At 42.2% G+C, this 19,613-nt stretch overlaps 1 protein-coding gene across 1 annotated transcript in view; it reads left to right on the top strand.

The window, feature by feature from the left end:
- The window catches only part of LOC127657742 (protein argonaute-1-like), a 38,920-nt gene that overhangs the window by 12,018 nt on the left and 7,289 nt on the right, over positions 1 to 19,613 (top strand). Inside the window, exons 3-18 of the mRNA XM_052146618.1 lie at positions 104 to 224; positions 512 to 693; positions 968 to 1,104; positions 4,361 to 4,495; positions 6,646 to 6,733; positions 6,983 to 7,130; positions 7,210 to 7,329; positions 8,848 to 8,970; positions 11,718 to 11,851; positions 11,936 to 12,120; positions 12,221 to 12,380; positions 12,492 to 12,582; positions 15,518 to 15,712; positions 17,205 to 17,339; positions 17,425 to 17,526; positions 18,796 to 18,995. Of these exons, the coding sequence (XP_052002578.1) occupies positions 104 to 224; positions 512 to 693; positions 968 to 1,104; positions 4,361 to 4,495; positions 6,646 to 6,733; positions 6,983 to 7,130; positions 7,210 to 7,329; positions 8,848 to 8,970; positions 11,718 to 11,851; positions 11,936 to 12,120; positions 12,221 to 12,380; positions 12,492 to 12,582; positions 15,518 to 15,712; positions 17,205 to 17,339; positions 17,425 to 17,526; positions 18,796 to 18,995 (2,256 nt within the window). The remainder of the gene's footprint in view (positions 1 to 103; positions 225 to 511; positions 694 to 967; positions 1,105 to 4,360; positions 4,496 to 6,645; positions 6,734 to 6,982; positions 7,131 to 7,209; positions 7,330 to 8,847; positions 8,971 to 11,717; positions 11,852 to 11,935; positions 12,121 to 12,220; positions 12,381 to 12,491; positions 12,583 to 15,517; positions 15,713 to 17,204; positions 17,340 to 17,424; positions 17,527 to 18,795; positions 18,996 to 19,613) is intronic.

The raw sequence follows: 19,613 nt of genomic DNA, 5'->3' as shown, positions 1-19,613 counted from the left end.
CCTTAATTACTTGATTTATATTATAATTTATTAATTATTTTGGTAGTTATTTACTATTTAGGTATTTGGTTATTGATTTAATTAACTGTTTGTTTCTTCTCAGAGAGGTTGTGGAGTACATGGTTCAACATTTCAAACCACAGCTCTTTGGTGACCGAAAGCCAGTTTATGATGGGAAGAAGAATATCTACACTGTTTTAGCTTTACCAATAGGTAGTGAAAAGGTATGTCAAGTAGTTGCTTGTTAAAATGTTGGGTCGCCGTATGACCTGTAAAAACACTCAAGCTTCTTAAAGGAGCAGTTCACCAAAAAATAACAATTCTGTCATGATTTACTCACTCTCATTCCATCTCCCATTAAAGGGAAGGGAGTAAGTCATATGTGTTTGGAACAACATGAAGGTGTGTAAATGATGAAAGAATGTAATTTGTGGGTGAACTATCCCTTTAATAATGAATTGTCTGCTCTCCAGTTCTCATGTCATTTCAGATGTTTCATTTCATGTCGTAGGTTGACTTTGAAGTGACCATCCCTGGTGAAGGGAAAGACCGTATCTTTAAAGTGTCCATTTGTTGGCTGGCCAAGGTGTCGTGGAGGCTGCTGCAGGAGACGCTGGTCAGTGGACGTCTGCAGGTCCCTTTGGACTCTGTCCAAGCCCTCGATGTGGCCATGAGACACCTGGCCTCCATGAGGTACGCTGAACATGGACTTGCAGGTTACAGAAATTTGAGTGTGCAATGCAGCTTATTCTGGCCGAAAACTGGCCGCTTAGACAAGAAGAGATCATCTGAATATGTTAAATTAGTTTTTATGAGCCATTCAGATTACATCATCCTCAAAAGTTCTCATTGTAACAGCCTGTTACCTTGAAACACAACTTTTTTCCCATATGCTATATTTATTGGAAAGATACATATTTTTTTTACTTTGCTGTCTCATTGCAACCATCTGGCTTTCCATCTGCAGGTACACTCCAGTCGGACGCTCCTTCTTTTCTCCTCCTGAAGGCTACTATCATCCTCTGGGTGGAGGTAGAGAGGTGTGGTTCGGCTTTCATCAGTCTGTTCGGCCAGCCATGTGGAAGATGATGCTCAACATTGATGGTATGACATCATCCATTGTCCTTAAAGGAACAGTTCACCCAAAAATGAAAATTCTCTCATCATTTACTCACCCTCCTGGCATCCCAGATGTGTGACTTACTTTCTTCTGCAGAACACAAATTAAGATTTTAGAAGAATATCTCAGCTCTGTTGGTCCATACAATGCAAGTGAATGGTGACCAGAATTTTGAAGCTCTAAAAAGCACATAAAGAGAGCATAAACATAAATCATATGACTCCAGTGTTTGAATCCATGTGTTCAGACATGAAATGATAGCTGTGGGTGAGAAACAGATCACTATTTAAGTCATTTTATGTCATGAATTGTCCTCCCTGCTCAGTAGGGGGCGATATGCATGAAGAACGTGAATCACCAAAATCAGATGAGGACAAAAAGGACTTGTCTGTTTCTCACCCACACCTATCATATCACTTCAGAAGGTATGGATTAAAACACTGGAGTCGTCTGGAGTACTGTTATGTTGATTTTGGAGCTTAAAAATGTTGGCACCCATTCACTTGCATTGTATGGACCAACAGAGCTGAAATCTTCATTTGTGTTTGGCAGAAGAGAGAAAGTCATACACTTCTGTGATAGCATGAGGGTGAGTAAATGATGAGAGAATTTTCATTTTTGGGTGAACCGTCCCATTAATGGAACAGTTCACCCAAATGTTCTTGATTTTTGATTATTTAATGTCTTAATATGCCAGTCATTGGAATAGACCTATTTAATGATGTAAACAATTATAAAGGATTTACAATGTTAATATGCATGTCTGCTGGTGGTTGCAAGAAACCCCTTTAGGTATAATAAAACCCTTAGGCTATGTTTTTTTTTTACATCAATCTAACTCAATATTTGTCACTTGCAGGCTTGATTTACCACGTAATATGCCTTTTATGGTTTAAAACTTAGGGCTGCAACAACAGGAATTTTCAATAAAAAATGACTTAAAATAATTTACAGAAAATCAGTACAGAAAACAAATTACAAATCCAGGATGCAATTTCAGTGGCCAAAATTCTGGATGTCCTGGCAAAAATGTGACTAATGTGCCTGTATGTAGAGCCGTGGCCAAGTTATTGGCAGGGACATGCATTTTGTATTTTGCAAAGATTTCTGCTTCAGTTGTTGTGGTGTTGATTCACATTGTTTCTCGATTATTCTGCAATCAGATGTAATCAGATGCATTTTAAATAATTGCAAAAAGCTTCATTGGCCAAAAAATTTACTTTATCACAAAAACACAAATTTCACAGTTTTTTGGCCCTGGCACCAGCTAACATCATTTCACTAATCATATCAGCGGCACCTGGGAAAGTGTGAACGAGTCCTAGTCAGCTGAAATCACTCAATCATTCTGATTGGATTATAAGAGCAGATTGATTGCTATAAAAGGAGGGAAGAAGTGGTTTCAATCATTGTGTTCTTGTTCGCAATGGTTACCTCAAAAGAAAGACGTGCAGCCATCATCGCTTTGCATCAAAATGGCCTCACATGCAAGGAAATTGCTGCAAAGAATATTGCACCTGAAAGAACCATTTACTGGATCATCAAGAACTTCAAGGAGAGAGGTTCAACTGCAGTGAAGAACGCTTCAGGACGTCCAAGAGTGTCCAGCAGGTGCCAGGACCGTCTCCTTCTGAGGAGTCAGCTGGAATCGTGTCACCACCAGTGCAGAGCTCAATATTGGCAGCAGGTTGGTGCGAGTGCATCTGCACGCACAGTGAGGCGAAGACTTTTGGGCAATGGCCTCGTGTCAAGAAAGGCAGCAAAGAAGCCACTTCTGTCCAAGAAAAACATCAATGACAGGCTGAAATTCTGCAGGAAGTACAAGGATTGGACAGCAGAAGACTGGAAGCCCCCTTCCGACTGTTTGGGACATCTGGAAAATTGATAGTCCGGTGAAGAAAATGTGAAGGCTACCATGAGTCCTGTGTCGTGCCAACAGTGAAGCATCCTGAGACACTCCATTCGTGGGGTTGCTTTTCATCACAGGGAGTGGGCTCTCTCACAATCCTGCCCAAAAACACGGCCATGAATAAAGAATGGTATCAAAACGTCTTGCAAGGGCAACTTCTCTCACCAATTTGGTGATGATTCGTGCATTTCCCAGCATGATGGAGCACCATGTCACAAGGCAAGAAAGAAATTTTGGATCCGTGGCCAGACAACTCCGCGCATCTTAATCCCATAGAGAACCTGTGGTCAATCCTCAAAAGGCGAGTGGACAAGCAGAAGCCCACAAATTGTGATTTCTCTGAGCACTAATAAGTCAAGAATGGATCGCCATCAGTCAGGATTTATATTGAATGTTTTTGCCAATAAAGGCCTTTAAAACTCATGAAATGCTTATCATTGTTTTCCAGTATACCATAGAGTCATGTGAAAAAATTATCTACAGATACTGAAGCCAAATACAAATATGTATGTCACTGCAATACTTTTGGCCACAGCTGTACATAGCCAAAAGGTTTTGGTCCTGAAGCAGTTCCAGTAGAACCCAGAACTGTCTAAACAAAATGACTAGCATACTTTTTTCAGTCTAGCTAAAACACAACACATTTATTTTCATACAAAAACTGAAACTAAACAATGAGGTATCATGACCGGATCTTGTAAAAAAGGCTTTTATGGCAACAATTTTTCTCAAAGGCGACAAAGTGAAAATGCGTAAAAAAAAGTTTGCGAAATGTGCCGTCTTTTGCTTGTTTTCCTTCAAATGACCTTTTATCGATAAAAATGGTGTGCGTGATGACGTCATGCTTAAAAAAACACGAAATTTGTCGCATAAGAAATCTACCTTTAAGCCTTCTCCATACAGAAATGTGTGTACAGTATATCGTGTACCTTTCGCCCTCCAGATGTCCAAATTAGCCTGTTTACTATCAATGAGGGGGCAGTGGTGGCTCAGTGGTTGAGGCTCAGGATTACTGACCAGAAGGTCAGGGGTTCAAGCCCCAGCACCACCAAGATGTCACTGTTGGGTCCTTGAGCAAGGCCCTTAACTCCAGGTTGCTCCGGGGGGATTGTCCCTGTAATAAGTGCACTGTAAGTCGCTTTGGATAAAAGCGTCTGCCAAATGCATAAATGTAAATGTAAATATAAATGCAATGAAGTCTCTCCCGTTGTGGTTTTGAATGTGTTTGACAACTTACCAGAAATGTTCTAGGAACAAAGACCAATGAATAGTCTTTGAAATAGTCCCTATAAACATTGATCTTTCCAACTCTCCATCCTTACTGTTTCCAGTATCTGCAACGGCATTTTACAAAGCCCAGCCCGTCATTGAGTTTATGTGTGAAGTTCTGGACATCCGCAACATTGACGAGCAGCCGAAGACGCTCACTGACTCACAAAGAGTCCGATTCACCAAGGAGATCAAAGGTGGGTCTCACCTCTTTGCACAAACTACCTCAAATGTCTGGCCTTTTTGAAGAGATATGTGCTATTTCATTTCTAAGCACTTTGAATGATAACTTTCTCATACCGGATGATAAAACAGACAGAGAAATTCCATAGACTCCCACTGAGGTTCGAGAGCTATGTCTACAGACTTGAGAGAGTGGGGTCTTCTGACCTGGACCAGTAAGCAACCACCCAGAACACCCTAACAATTAGCTTGCAATACCCTAGAAACCTTCCAGAATACTGTAGCAACCGCTTAGCACTTAAGATGTCAAAATGAAGTATATGTATTATGTATGGTGTATACAGTAAGTCTGAAGATAGAGTCTCATCGTAAAGACACTGAATCAAATTGCTTTGGATTTTAAAATGTTCTCACAACTTGGAGGAAGACTCGTAAAACAAACACTGTGAATGCAGCAGGTTTGTTTGTGGGCAGGTTATGTTGTAAAATGGTCAGTTACATCCTTTTTTTATATCATTAGCTGGCTTTAATGTAAAAAGAAGAAGGTTCTTAGTACAATGAATAAACAATTGACGCATAAGATGTTTACAGATTCGTAAAGATTCATCATTTCAGACAGGGAAAAAAGTGGCTTAAGTAGATTTGTGACAAAAATAGAAACTAGCATCTGTAAACTTAAGGTACAAGTCATGTCATGTATGCTAGTAAAGCCTAGCTACATGCTAAAACATGCTAGCAATGCCTTTCATCGTAAAAACACCTAGCAACATGATAGAACGTGTTAGCAACATCTAGCTACATGCTAGCAATGCCTAGCTACATGCCAAAATGTGTTAGCATTGCCTAGCAACATATTAGAAATGCCTTGCAACATAGTAGAACAAGCTAGCAACACCTAGCATCATACTAGCAATGCCTAGCTACATGTTAACAGTGCCCAGAAATTAGCAAAAACATGCTAGCAACCTGTTAGCAATGCCTAGCAACTAACCAGTACACCCTGGCAACCTGTTAAAAATAAACCAGCATCTGTCAACTTAATGTACAAGTGCATTGTGCTTGTTAAAACATGCTAGCTATGCCTAACAACATGTTAGCAACACTTAGTTACATGCTAAAATATGATAGCAATGCCTGGAATCATTCTAGAAACACCTAGCAACGTCTAGCTACATTCTAGCAATACTTAGCTACATGTTAAAAATGCTTAGCAACATATTAGAACATGCTAGTAGCACTTAGCAACATGCTAGCAATGCCTAACAACTAACCAGAACACTCTGGTAACCTGTTTAAAATTAAACCTGCATCCGTCAACTTAATGTACAAGTGCATTGTGCTGGCTAAAATGTGCTAGCTATGCCTACAAATATGCTAGCAATGCTTAACTACTTACTAAAAGTGATAGCAATACCTGACATTATTCTAGAAATGCCTAGCAACATGCTGGAACATGCTAGGAACATCTAGCTACATGCTAGCAATGCATAGCTATATGTTAAAAATGCCTTGCAACATACTAGAATATGGTATCAATGCCTAGCAATGAACCAGAACACCCAAGCAACCTGTTAAAAAAGAAACCGGCATCCATCAACTTAATGTGTAAGTACATCGAGCAATGCCTATCATCATGTTAATGTCTTGAAACATACTAGAACATGCTAACAACACCTTGCATCAAGCAAGCAATGCCTAGCTAGATGACAAAACATGCTAGCAATGCTTAAAACTAGCTAAAACATGCAAACAACTTGCTAGAACATGCTAGCAATGCCTAGCAACTAACCAGAACACCATAGCTACACTTTGCAACAAGCCAGAAAGCCTATCAATGCTAAACCACCTTAGAAACACCTAGCAACCATTCAGATGACCTAGAAATCTGATTTTCTGTTGACTTGTCCAACTTTAGGGCCTGTATAACCTTAAGAATTCAAGCTTTTGTCAAGCCACCAAAATCTACAAACTTGAGTAATTGTGTTGTGCATTTTGAGTTGTTTTTGAAACTTTACACAGGACATTGTCCCGCCCTCCGGTCACTAACATAGTGGGTTCCTGTTTTAAGGGGCCAGTTCAGCCATTGACACCCTTATTCTTTTGACTCAAACCTCTGACAGTGCTTAACAATATTTGTGTTTTGTGTTCTGTTGTTGGTGGACAGGCCTGAAGGTGGAGGTTACGCACTGTGGTCAAATGAAAAGGAAGTACCGTGTCTGCAACGTCACGCGTCGCCCTGCTAGTCACCAAACGTGAGTATCATGCTGGGTAACTTCATGTGAAGTCTTTAGAATTTATACTGTAGTTTTGTGGGCTTTTCACACTTCAATTTGTTAACTCATGGACATCCTGGGTGTTATACAAAATCAAACACAACAAAACGTGAATGAACAGCCCCCATGGGTTTACAGGTTTGGAGTGTCATGTCGGTGAGGAAATGATGACAGAATTTTCATTTTGGGTCGAATGGGTCATCTTTACACTGTGAATCTTGTCTCCAGGTTTCCTCTGCAGCTTGAGAGCGGGCAGACTGTAGAATGTACAGTGGCTCAATACTTTAAACAAAAGTACAACCTGCAGCTCAAATACCCTCACCTGCCCTGCCTACAGGTGGGACAGGAGCAGAAACACACCTACCTGCCCCTGGAGGTGAGTACTGACACCTACACTTCACTGATGGCAATAGATGAGTGTCTCTGCTCTTACGTTTGCTCCGGTGGTCTTGTAGGTGTGTAATATTGTAGCAGGACAGCGGTGCATCAAGAAACTGACGGATAATCAAACATCCACCATGATCAAAGCCACTGCACGCTCCGCACCGGACAGACAGGAGGAGATCAGCAGACTGGTGAGTGCTGCCCTCTAGTGTGCATGCAGGATACTTGCTGTAGCTACAAGCTGTGGTTTAAGTGCAATTTTGTCATGGTTACCTAGCCAGAGTATTTTCCCATAGGAAAAGATAATATAAGGCAGGATGATACAGCTAAAAAATATTGATGTCCTCTCAGTACTATGAGATGTTTTAGTCATTGACGATGTTTGATTTCTCGGAAAATGAGATTGAGTGGAGCTATCATCTTTACCAAAGATCTTTATCATCTTTGCTTTATTAGTTTATTATTTTCCCCAAGGCGGCCGGTGACGATGGTTCGAGAGAGAGAGAATTACGGGCATGTCCGTCATGTGTGTGTGTTTATGTTTGTGCTTTTGGTTTAAGTTTGCATTAAATTATGATTTATGTTGACAAGCCGGTTCTCGCCTCCTCCTTGCCCATCCTTTAACTGTGTTACATTGGTGCCGAAACCCGGGAAGGAGGAGGGATGCCCGTTGCAGAGTCCTCGACACTGCCGTCCACACAGGGGAGCGCCGCTGCCATCTGCCGGGTGACGGAGTAGCCCGACCGCCTGGATGCGGGGAACGGCCGCCATCCGCCTTTATCCCTCGCGCGCCTCATTAGGCCGATTGGGGACCAGGCGTGCAATATTCCGACCCGCCCGCCCCCCTCCGCTCCACACAGTCCATTTGAATGTATAACCATATACGCCTGCAGATAGAGTCCAGATATGAATGAGGAGGCGTGGTTATTTCAAAGGCTCATTCACGTGAACGCTTCAGAACAGTAAAGTTGCTCGCAGCACCTTTTTAAGCTCAATCAACAGCATCTGTGGCATAACGTTGATTACCACAAAATAATTTTGACTTGTCCTCATTTTTCTTTAAAAAAAGCAAAAAAAATCTGGGTTACAATGAGGCACTTACAATGGGAGGAAGGAATGGGGGCCAATCCATACATGTTAAAATACTCATTATTTCAAAAGTATAGCCACAAGACATAAACAACATGCATATAAAAATTATTTTAGTGGGATAAAATCACTTACTAACCTTTTCTGTGCAAAGCTATAGCTAATTTTGTAACTTTGTTGCCATGACGATGTAGTCAACAAACCCTAAACAACCATACAAATATTTAAACAACTTTACAGCTCAAATAATACACAAGTTTTCACAAACGAATCAATGCAGGTGCTTTTTATAAAATTATAAGCTTCACATTTCTGCCTTTTAAACCCTCGAAAAATTGTCCCCATTGACTTCTTACCACTTTTTGTGGTAATCAACATTATGCCACGAATGCTGTCGATTGAGCTTAACTTTTATTGAACCAGAAATAATCCTTTAAGCATGTTTATAGCTAGCTAGCTGAATAAATCCGCTTTCATGGCACAGACATTTGAAGGAAACTCTGTCTCCCTTTTGGGATCACGTGCTTGCACTTAGCAAGTACATTTTGTTTCTGGCCTTATACTTGAATCTGTGGGACATGCTGTAATAATTATAATATGTTCCTCGTGTTTTTCCCCAGATGAAGAATGCTAACTTTAATCTGGACCCGTACATTCAAGAGTTTGGCATCAAGGTGAAGGACGACATGGCAGAGGTGACGGGGAGAGTTCTGCCTGCACCCATTCTGCAGTACGGTGGTCGGGTAAGACACACAGCAGATGGAGAGAGAGCCACTGGCTCTATTCCAGTCGTCTCATCATCCTTTAAGTATTTTACGACTCCTCACACACTGTCACGTGCTCTACACATCCCTGATCTCCATCACAGCTCCTCGACCTTAAACGTCTGATCGTTACATCAAAGTCAGTTCATGATGGGTTTTTTTGGCTCTTAATTAAAGACCCTATGAAATCAAAATTGGAATTAGCTTTGAGGTTATCTATATTCTAATGTTGATCTTTAAGTTGACAAAATTAAATTTTGGAGGATGAACACAATTAAAATGTACATTCTCTCCTGGGGAAATGATGACTCGGCTTGCAGTCATGGGCATATACACATTTTTGTTCAATAAAATGCTTTCCAAAAAGAAAATGTCCCTCCTCCAGATGTTACCATTACAGGTAATTACATTGAAGACATTTTAAAGGGACAGTTCACCCATAAAATTTAAATTCTCTCATCATTTACTCACCCTCATGCCATCTCAGATGTGTATGACTTTCTTTCTTCTGCTGAACACAAATTCATATTTCAGTTCTGAAGGTCCATACAATGCAAGTGAATGGTGGTCAGAACTTTTAATCTCCAAAAAGCACATAAAGGCAGCATAAAAAAATGCATAAATCTCCAGTGGTTTAATCCATGTCTTCTGAAGCAATATGATAGGTGTGGGTGAGAAACAGATCAATATTTAAATCCTTTTTACTATAAATCTATACATTCGCTTTCACATTCTGCCACCTACTGGTTGGGGCTGGTCAAATGTGGAGTGTGGCAGCGGGGGCGTGGTCAAGCGCACGTCCGGGAGAGAGCGGGCTCATCCGCCCTCGGTATCGCCGCCATGTGGTCCCTCCGCAAGTTGGACAGCTGCCTCCAGCGACGCCGGGCGGTGGCACTGGACCCACTCCGCCGTTCTCCTGGGTAAGCGTTGAACAAATTGCTCCAGTACCACCTGGTCGACAAGTCCCTCCACGTCGCGGTCCCCCACAAGCAGCCACCTCCGACAAGCATCCCGGAGCCATTGGGAAAATGCGAACGGGCGGTCAGACTTTTCCAGCTTCATACCCCGGAAGAGCTGGCGGTTTTCTTCCGGGCTCCGACCAACCCGTTGCAGGATGGCTTTCTTCAAATCAGTATAGGCCAGGAGGTTTGTTGCCGGCAGTTGTTGAGCCGCGAGTTGAGCTTCCCCGGACAAGAGAGGGACTAGGCGGGCTGCCCATTGGTCATGCGGCCAACCCTAAATTTCCGCTGTGCGCTCAAAAAGGTATGCCTCTGGATCGTCGGCCGCCCCCGTCTTCTGTAACGCAGGCGGGGGCAGCGTGGCGCGAGTGTCCGGGGTCGCGGCTGCAGCTGAAGCGGCCTCCTGGCTGAGGAGGCTCCGGATGGCGTGCCGGTCCTCTGCTTGAGCCCGCATGATCTCGAAGAATCGTCGATCCTGGTCCTGCCGGAGCTCAAGCAGGGATTGTTGGTGGCTTTGATGTAGTGTAGCGAGGGACTGGAGGACTTCCGCCAGCTGGGAGGACTCTATGGGGCGACCTTTCTCCATACTTGGACGAATTTTCCAATCTTCTTCCCGGGTTTCGGCACCAGTGTAAAGGTTTCCCCAAGGATGACATGTAGAACAGAGCTTCTTGGCTTCAAGGTAATATTCTTTAATGTACACACTTTCTAAACATACAATTGTACAGCAGACTTTCTAACTAGTAGGTGGTTTGGGTGTAGGCACTCTCTCTCCTCTTGAGGCTCTGTGGCTGCTGCTATTTATGCCGCTCTCCCCATGCTTACTGAAATTAGACCCAGGTGTTAGACATCATTTAGCTCAGGTGCAAGCGCCCTTACCGCATTTCTCTCCCGGACGGGCGCTTGACCACGCCCCCACTGCCACATGGAGATTTATAATACAAAAGGACATAAATATTGATCTGTTTCTAACCCACATTTATCATATCGCTTCAGAAGACATGGATTAAACCTTTGGAGGTGTATGGATTACTTTTATGCTGCCTTCATGTGCTTTTTGGAGAGCAAACTTCTGGCCACTATTCACCTGCATTATATGGACCTACAGAGCTGAGATAGTCTTCTAAAAATCTTAATTTGTGTTCTGCAGAATAAAGAAAGTCATACAGATCTGGGATGGCATGAGGGTGAGTAAATTATAAGAGAATTTTTCAAAGGCTATTTAAAAAAATTCATTTAGGACCAAATATGTAACAAAACATTTATTTAAATTATTTAGCCATTAAAATAGTGAGGTTAACATGTTAAGTTGCACTGTATATATGGTGATAAGGACTGGAAGGCTGAGATTTACCGCCAAAAGAATCATAGTATGGACCAAACTGAAATCATTTTAAGGTCAAATAAGTTAGTTAAAATAGTCACACTATTTGATAGAGAGAGAGGGGACAGATTAGGAGAGTGTGTTTGATTATTCCCTGTAAACTATGTGCGCAACATTAAAAACAGAGATTTAGCATTTGGTTTCGCTATATTGCTACTTGTTGGACACTAAACACCATCTATAGGCAACTTTATGATGCAAAGGCATTACAAGGTGCCAAAGGATGTTTGTTGCATGCTCAAAAGCAGATTATTAATTCTCGTGCACATCTCAGACGACAAAACAATAACATTCATAACATGTTTGTTACATTCATAGATGCTGTGAATGTCATCAGTCACTTCCAGTGCAACATATCTAAATTGTTCTCTGTCACCCAACAGAATCGTGCCATTGCGACTCCCAACCAGGGTGTGTGGGACATGAGAGGAAAACAGTTTTATAACGGCATCGAGATCAAAGTTTGGGCCATCGCCTGCTTCGCCCCGCAGAAACAGTGTCGGGAAGAGGTGCTCAAGTAAGGATGCTTAAATTTGAAAGCTTAAAAGTATCAGAAGTAGTTGATGAATTTCAGTGGTGATGTGAGCGATCTCGTCCTCAGGAACTTCACCGACCAGCTGCGTAAGATCTCAAAGGACGCTGGGATGCCCATCCAGGGTCAGCCGTGTTTCTGTAAGTACGCACAGGGAGCAGACAGCGTGGAACCCATGTTCAGACATCTGAAGAACACTTACTCTGGCCTTCAGCTCATCATCGTCATTCTGCCTGGAAAAACACCCGTCTATGGTGAGCTCGGATTCAGACATCACACATTGGGAAACACTCCTTCATACTAATGAAAACACGTTTGTTGTGAACTTGTTATATGCTTGTTGTGTTTGTGCAGCTGAAGTGAAGCGTGTTGGAGACACTCTTCTTGGGATGGCCACTCAGTGTGTGCAGGTGAAGAATGTGGTGAAAACGTCCCCTCAGACGCTCTCGAACCTCTGCCTCAAAATCAACGTCAAACTCGGCGGTATCAACAACATCCTGGTGCCGCATCAACGGTGAGACGCTCGGTTAAGTTTCTCTTAATATGTTCACGGTGATCTGAAAACTGCATATGAACTCTCGGATTCTTAGTAAACGTTAACCGTTTGTTTTTAACCCGTTCACAGGTCTGCAGTGTTCCAGCAGCCAGTGATATTCCTGGGAGCCGATGTGACTCACCCTCCGGCTGGTGATGGGAAGAAGCCCTCCATTACTGCTGTGAGCATGACATCTTTACCTCTAGACTTTCTTTTGTAGATTGAGATATTTAATGGATAGGTAACGATTGTCGACTGGTCAACCGATCTTAAACTGAACTGATTTTAAATGATGTTTTTCTGTAGAATATTTTTTCCCAAAAAACAAATCTGTGATTTTGTCAAAAGAGGGTCTCCAAAGGTGGTTCTTCCCAGTATTAAGACTTACTTAATTTTTGCTTTTGACTAAGGTAGGACACATCATAAGCTTTCTATAAAGGTTTAATGTCAGGTTATGTGGCACTTGGATCATAATTAAGTGACAAAAAAGTGTCCCACTTTGCCTGGATTCACCCTAATGTGTATAAAAAAAGCTAACATTTATTTAAGTTTTTTATTTATTTATTTATTTATGATGTTTTTGGATCGTTCCGTATATAACTTTTAATTTTTTTTAGGATATAACTTTACACAGATGAGGTTAGTAAGCGACTGTATCTCTAAAATTCACTTAAACATGTTTAATGTGCACCTAAGTTTAATCTAAGTGCATTTTAGCACTTAAGGCCCCATTCACATCCATTCTTTTTTGTCATTAACAATTTGTATTGATTCCATGCATCAAATCTAATAGACACAACAGAAATCGCAGAATCAGTCCACATGAAATCATATCTTTTCCCCCCGAACATTAATCCCCCCCTCCCGACATAAACAAGCACCCCAGTAGTCAAAAGCCAACTGACAAAGACACACAAATAGACAATAAAACAGCTTAGAAACATAAAAAGAACATCTAAAACAAAAAGGTTGCAACACACACATCCAAAACCACTAGTCTCTCTCTGCTGCCCCTCCCCGAGAGCCTTCCAAAAAGGCTAAATAGCTGCCCTATTTCCTGATGTACAAATCCTGGTTGCCTAGCCTTCTACACGCCATCTCCTCAAATGCTGCTACCCTGCTCATCTCCGTGTACCACTCCTGAAATAGGGCGCTCCTGCTGACTTTCATCCCCTAAGGATGACCTGTCTACCGATCATAATACAGGTTAGAACCCATTTTATTATGTACTTATCCCCTATATTAATGACCGCCCCATCGCCTAAAATACAGCTCCGTTGAGAAGTACCGAGAGGATAGAGGAAGCCAGTGAACTTGCGGACGGCCATTACCGGAAGCCAGTGATTATAGTTTATAAAGTTATAAATATGGATATTGTTTGTACAAAAATGCATCGCTTCGCTTCAGAAGGCCTTTATTTACCCCCTGGAGCCGTATGGATTACTTTTTTGATGGATGGATGCACTTTTTTGGGCTTCAAAATCTAAGGTACCATTCACTCCCATTATAAAGCTTGGAAGAGCCAGGATATTTTTTAATATAACTCCTATTGTGTTTGGCTGAAAGAAGAAAGTCATATACACCTAGGATGCCTTGAGGGTGAGTAAATGATGGGCTAATGTTCATTTTTGGGTGGACTAACCCTTTAACTGGCTTTAGAACAGTACAGGGATTGAAAGGGAGTGTGTTCTGGAGGTGGGCAGGACAGGATGAGAGCTTTGAAAGGGAGAATGGCTCACTGATGACTCACGGACGGGATGGAAATGACGTCACCTCATACCCTGCCACACGCAACCACTTGTAAGCTCGGACTCTCTCTGCAGTTGCCAAGCAATGGTGACAAAGGGCTGAGTCACGGCAAAGGAAACTGAGAATGTTTAGAGAGCACTCGATGATGTGGAGGGAGTGCCGATTAGACTGTTTCTTTGGTGAACATGGTGTAAACTGTTGACATCAACTGGCTTGCTGTGGAGATTTTTGGGTTTTATTTGCAACTAGGGGGCAGCAGAACTCAGAAACTTCACTGCAGGCTTTCTACAGCCGCTTTTCGATATTTCCTTTGATGCATGTTGTTTTTTCCCCCCCACTTTTATGTACATGGAAAACAGCTGTTCATATTTTTCCTTGTTTTTATTCATTCCTGAATGTGCTGTTACTTTTTATCTATTTGTTATAAAGTGCAACTGTCTGGTTCCCGGAGTAAAAATCCCATTCTTTTTTTCCATAGGGGAATACATTTTTAACAATAACTTATAAACCATTAAAGACAGACCTACTGTGAGCACAGAGGTTGTTACCGGTAATCGATTATTACTTAATTATTATTGGCTATGAATTTCTAGTGAAGAACTACACCTTCCATGGTCCTGAAGGAAAACGATCCACCAAAGTGCGCCAAAAGAGCTCTGTAGCAATCAAGTCGCTCTCCCTACACTCTCAAACTTACTTGCATATTTGTACATATCTGAATATTTTGCATTAAATAAAAAATATATTGTTTCTACACTTATAATCAACGACTTGAAATGAATAATTTTTCTATTTTTACATTGTTTTTAACTTGATTATATCATTTGCAATGCTTCATGGGATTGTAGTTCATTCCCTCATTAAAGACGTCAAGTACACAGTCTTGTACTTTTCTCTTTTTGTCCGACATTCAAATACTTTTGTTGGTAGTTGGTAGAGCGGGTCGGCCACTAATCGCAGGATTGGTGGTTCGAATCCCGACTCACATGCCGAAGTGTCCTTGGGCAAGACACTGAACCCCAAGTTGCTCCCAATGGCAGGCTAGCGCCTTGCATTGCAGCTCTGCCACCATGGATGTATAAATGGTTGATTGTGTCACAGTGTAAAGCACTTTGAATACCGTTAAGGTTAAAGAGGCGCTATATAAGTGCAGACCATTTACCATTTACTTTTTGCTCCAAATCAATGTTTCTAATGTTGTGATTCATCTCAGAGCTGGTTGGTTTGGTTAATGGCTTAGAACTCTTTTATGAAGGATTTTATGAATTCCATATGATGAAAAACAGAATGGGAAAAATGCTACCAGAACCAAGATGGCGGAAAAAGTGGACGGGCACTGTCTTCAATTCCTTTCTTTATTTCGACAGGTGGTGGGCAGTATGGACGCTCATCCCAGTAGGTACTGTGCTACGGTACGAGTCCAGCGGCCCAGACAGGAGATTATTGAAGATCTTTCGTACATGGTTCGAGAACTGCTCATCCAGTTTTACAAGTCGACTCGCTTCAAACCCACACGAATCATCTTCTACCGGGATGGGGTACCAGAAGGACAGTTACCACAAGTAATGCCCTACAGGTTTCTTATAACACACAAATAAAACACGAGTCACTAATTAAATATATGTAGGTTTTTATTGTTGTTTAAAATAGGGCTAGGTTATATATACTGGCGGCCAACTACTTCAGAGTGTTCGCATCAAAATATCCTCCTGCCGCAATGACAGTTTTGCAGATTCTTGTTATTCTTGCGGTCAGTTTGTCCAGATACTCAGGTGACCTTTGACCCCACACTTCCTGTAGCACTTGCCATAGATGTGTCTGTCTTGTCGGGCACTTCTCACACACCTTACAGTCTAGCTGATCCCACAAAAGCTCAATGGGGTTCAGATCCGTAACACTCTTTTCCAATTATGTGTTGTCCAATGTCTGTGTTTCTTTGCCCACTCGAACTTTTTCTTTTACTTTTTCTGTTTCTAAAGTGGCTTTTTCTTTGCAGTTCTTCCTATAAGACACCCCTGACTCTTCTCTTTACTGTTGTACATGAAACTGGTGTTGAGCGGGTAGAATTCAATGAAGCTGTCAGCGGAGGACATGTGAGGCGTATATTTCTCAAACTGAAGACTCTGATGTACTTATCCTCTTGTTTAGTTGCACATCTGGTCTTCAACATCTCTCTGTCCTTGTTAGAGCCAGTTGTGTTGTGTCTTTGAAGACTGTAGTGTACACCTTTGTATGAAATCTGCAGTTTTTTGGCATTTCAAGTATTGTATAGCCTTCATTCTTCAAAACAATGATTGACTGACGAGTTTCTAGTAAAAGTTGTTTCTTTCTTGCAATTTTTTACCTAATATTGACCTTAAGACATGCTAGTCACATCTGTACATTATTCCAAACTTTTGGCTGCCAAAGTGTGTGTATTTGTATATATATATATATATGTAACATCCAGTGAGCGGCAGTTCTGTGGACAGAAATGCCTTGCTGATGAGAGAGGTCAACAGAGAATGGCCAGACAGGTTCGAGCTGACAGAAAAGCTATGGTAACTCAGATAACCGCTCTGTACAATTGTAGTGAGCAGAATAGCATCTCCGAGTGCACAACATGTCGAACCTTGAGGTGGACGGGAAGACCACGTTGGGTTCCACTTCTGTCAGCCAAGAACAGAAAACTGAGGCCGCAGTGGGCCAACCATTTGTGTACCTCAGCAGAAATCCAGATTTGTCAGACCAGGCGATGTTTTTCCAATCGTCTACTGTCCAGTTTTGGTGCGCCTGTGCCCACTGAAGCCTTCTGTGCTTAGCCAACAGTAATGGTACCCGGAGGGGTCATCTGCTGCTATAGCCCATCTGCCTCAATGTTCGATGTGTTGTATGTTCAGAAATGCTTTTCTGTATAGAACTGTTGTAATGTGTGGTTATTTGGGTTACTGTCAGCTTCCTATCAGCTTGGACCAGTCTTGTCATTCTCAGTTGACCTCTGTGATTAACAAGCTGTTTTCGCCCACAGAACTGCTGCTCACTGGATGTTTCCTTATGTGATGTCTATGTGTTCAGATCCTACACTATGAGCTGTTGGCCATCAGGGACGCTTGCATCAAACTGGAGAAAGATTACCAGCCAGGCATTACATATGTAGTAGTGCAAAAACGCCACCACACACGCCTCTTCTGTGCCGACAAGTCTGAAAGAGTGAGTTTCGAAAAAACATTTTAAAGCTGTCATTTCTCAAGTCATTTTGGCGATGGTTCATTCTGATATCTGTCATTTTGTGCAGATTGGGAAGAGTGGGAACATCCCAGCAGGAACGACGGTTGACACCAGCATCACGCATCCATTCGAGTTTGATTTCTACCTGTGCAGTCATGCAGGTATTCAGGTAAGCACGCGCACTCCATGCTAACTTACAGTAGTTTTGATTAGGGATGGGTCACGATGGCTGGCTAGTCAACTATTTGTCCCAACATCTGACAATTAGTGAGCTCGACTAGATTCATTCTTTTATATCTGTTTTGTTTGTTTGATATTTGGGTCATTTACAAATAAGGTTGTTCCGAGGTGAAGCCTTTTAAAAATCTAGTTTAAAACACGCTTCAAGTTTGAGAAATGTTATCTTTGTGTCCAAGTTGGTTTCATAAAATTTTAAGAGTAAAAAAAAAAAAAAAGAATGACTCACTTTCCTTTAATCATTCATTTCAAAAAAGTTTTCAAACATGTTTTTAAAGGTACATTTTTTACTTTAAGCCCTAGAAGAAAATATCAAAATGACTTTGAACTCAAAAGCTGAAAGCATCATCATCATAATAGAGGTTCCATCCATCCATCCATCCATCCATCCATCCATCCATCCATCCATCTTCAACCGTTTATCCGAAGTCGGGTCGCGGGGGCAGCTGCTCCAGCAGGAGGCCCCAAACTTCCCTATCCCGAGCCACATTAACCAGCTCTGACTGGGGGACCCCAAGGCGTTCCCAGGCCAGTGTGGAGATGTAATCTCTCCACCTAATCCTGGGTCTTCCACGAGGCCTCCTCCCAGCTGGACGTGCCTGAAACACCTCCCTAGGGAGCCGGCCAGGGGGCATCCTTACCAGATGCCCAAACCACCTCAACTGACTCCTTTCGACTTAAAGGAGCAGCGGCTCTACTCCGAGCTCCTCACGGATGACTGAGCTCCTCACCCTATCTCTAAGGGAGAAGCCCGCCACCCTTCTGAGGAAGCCCATTTCAGCCGCTTGTACTCGCGACCTAGTTCTTTCGGTCATGACCCAGCCTTCATGACCATTGGTGAGGGTAGGAACAAAAATTGACCGGTAGATCGAGAGCTTTGCCTTCAGGCTCAGCTCTCTTTTCGTGACAACAGTGCGATAGAGCGAGTGCAATACCGCCCCCGCTGCCCCGATTCTCTGGCCAACCTCCCGCTCCATTGTCCCCTCACTCGGGAACAAGACCCCAAGGTACTTCAACTCCTTCACTTGGGGCAAAACCTCCTTCCCTATAATAGAGGTTCATTCAAGTAATTGTTTTGGTTGAATTGCATTTTTTTAAATGTATTTTTGAATATAAATTGTATAATTTTGCACATCTCTAGATCTGTTTGTCATTGATGAGGTGTTACTTTTCTTTTGATCTTCTATTGTTCTCGTTTCAGGGCACCAGTCGACCCTCTCACTACTACGTCCTGTGGGATGACAATCGCTTTACGGCCGACGAGCTGCAGATTTTAACCTACCAGCTGTGCCACACCTACGTGCGCTGCACCCGCTCCGTGTCCATTCCTGCACCAGCCTACTACGCCAGGCTTGTGGCCTTCCGAGCACGCTACCATCTAGTGGACAAGGAACATGACAGGTGTGAGCTCCATCATAGTGACATGAGCATCCGTTTGCATTTATATTGTTTAATCTATTTGTTTCATTAAAGACAACATGAAACTGCATTTGCAAAACATTGAACTTCCATAGTGTGATTATTCACTCATCAAAGGACATTTCTTAAGAAAGAATAAAGGGGTCAATTTAGATTTTTAGTGATGTCTTTGAATACATGTTAGCTGTTTTGGAAGACCTAGTGAGCCATCTACCTAGACAGCATTTTAAGTCACCATATTTGACTCGCAATGCGAAGGCTATTCAAAATCATTAGCTGTGCTGTCTCTGATAATATGTACTTTTGGCCATCGCTTGTATTCTAAGCAGATGCGCTATTAGTATGACACTGTGTATGATGTGTACATAGTGGTGTAGTGATCTAAGCACATAACTGGTAATCTGGTAATCAGAAGGTCGCTGGTTCGAGCCCCACAGCCACCACCATTGTGTCCCTGAGCAAGGCACTTAACTCCAGGTTGCTCCGGGGGGATTGTCCCTGTAATAAGTGCATAAATGTAAAATGTAAAATTACTGATGAGTTTCCATTTCAGTTGCTGCCTTTCAGACCAAACACATTTATGCAATAATAAAAAAGAAA

This window comes from Xyrauchen texanus, chromosome 17 (genome assembly GCF_025860055.1).
Source record: "Xyrauchen texanus isolate HMW12.3.18 chromosome 17, RBS_HiC_50CHRs, whole genome shotgun sequence".
NCBI lineage: Eukaryota > Metazoa > Chordata > Actinopteri > Cypriniformes > Catostomidae > Xyrauchen > Xyrauchen texanus.
This window is presented reverse-complemented; position numbering and strand designations above follow the sequence as displayed.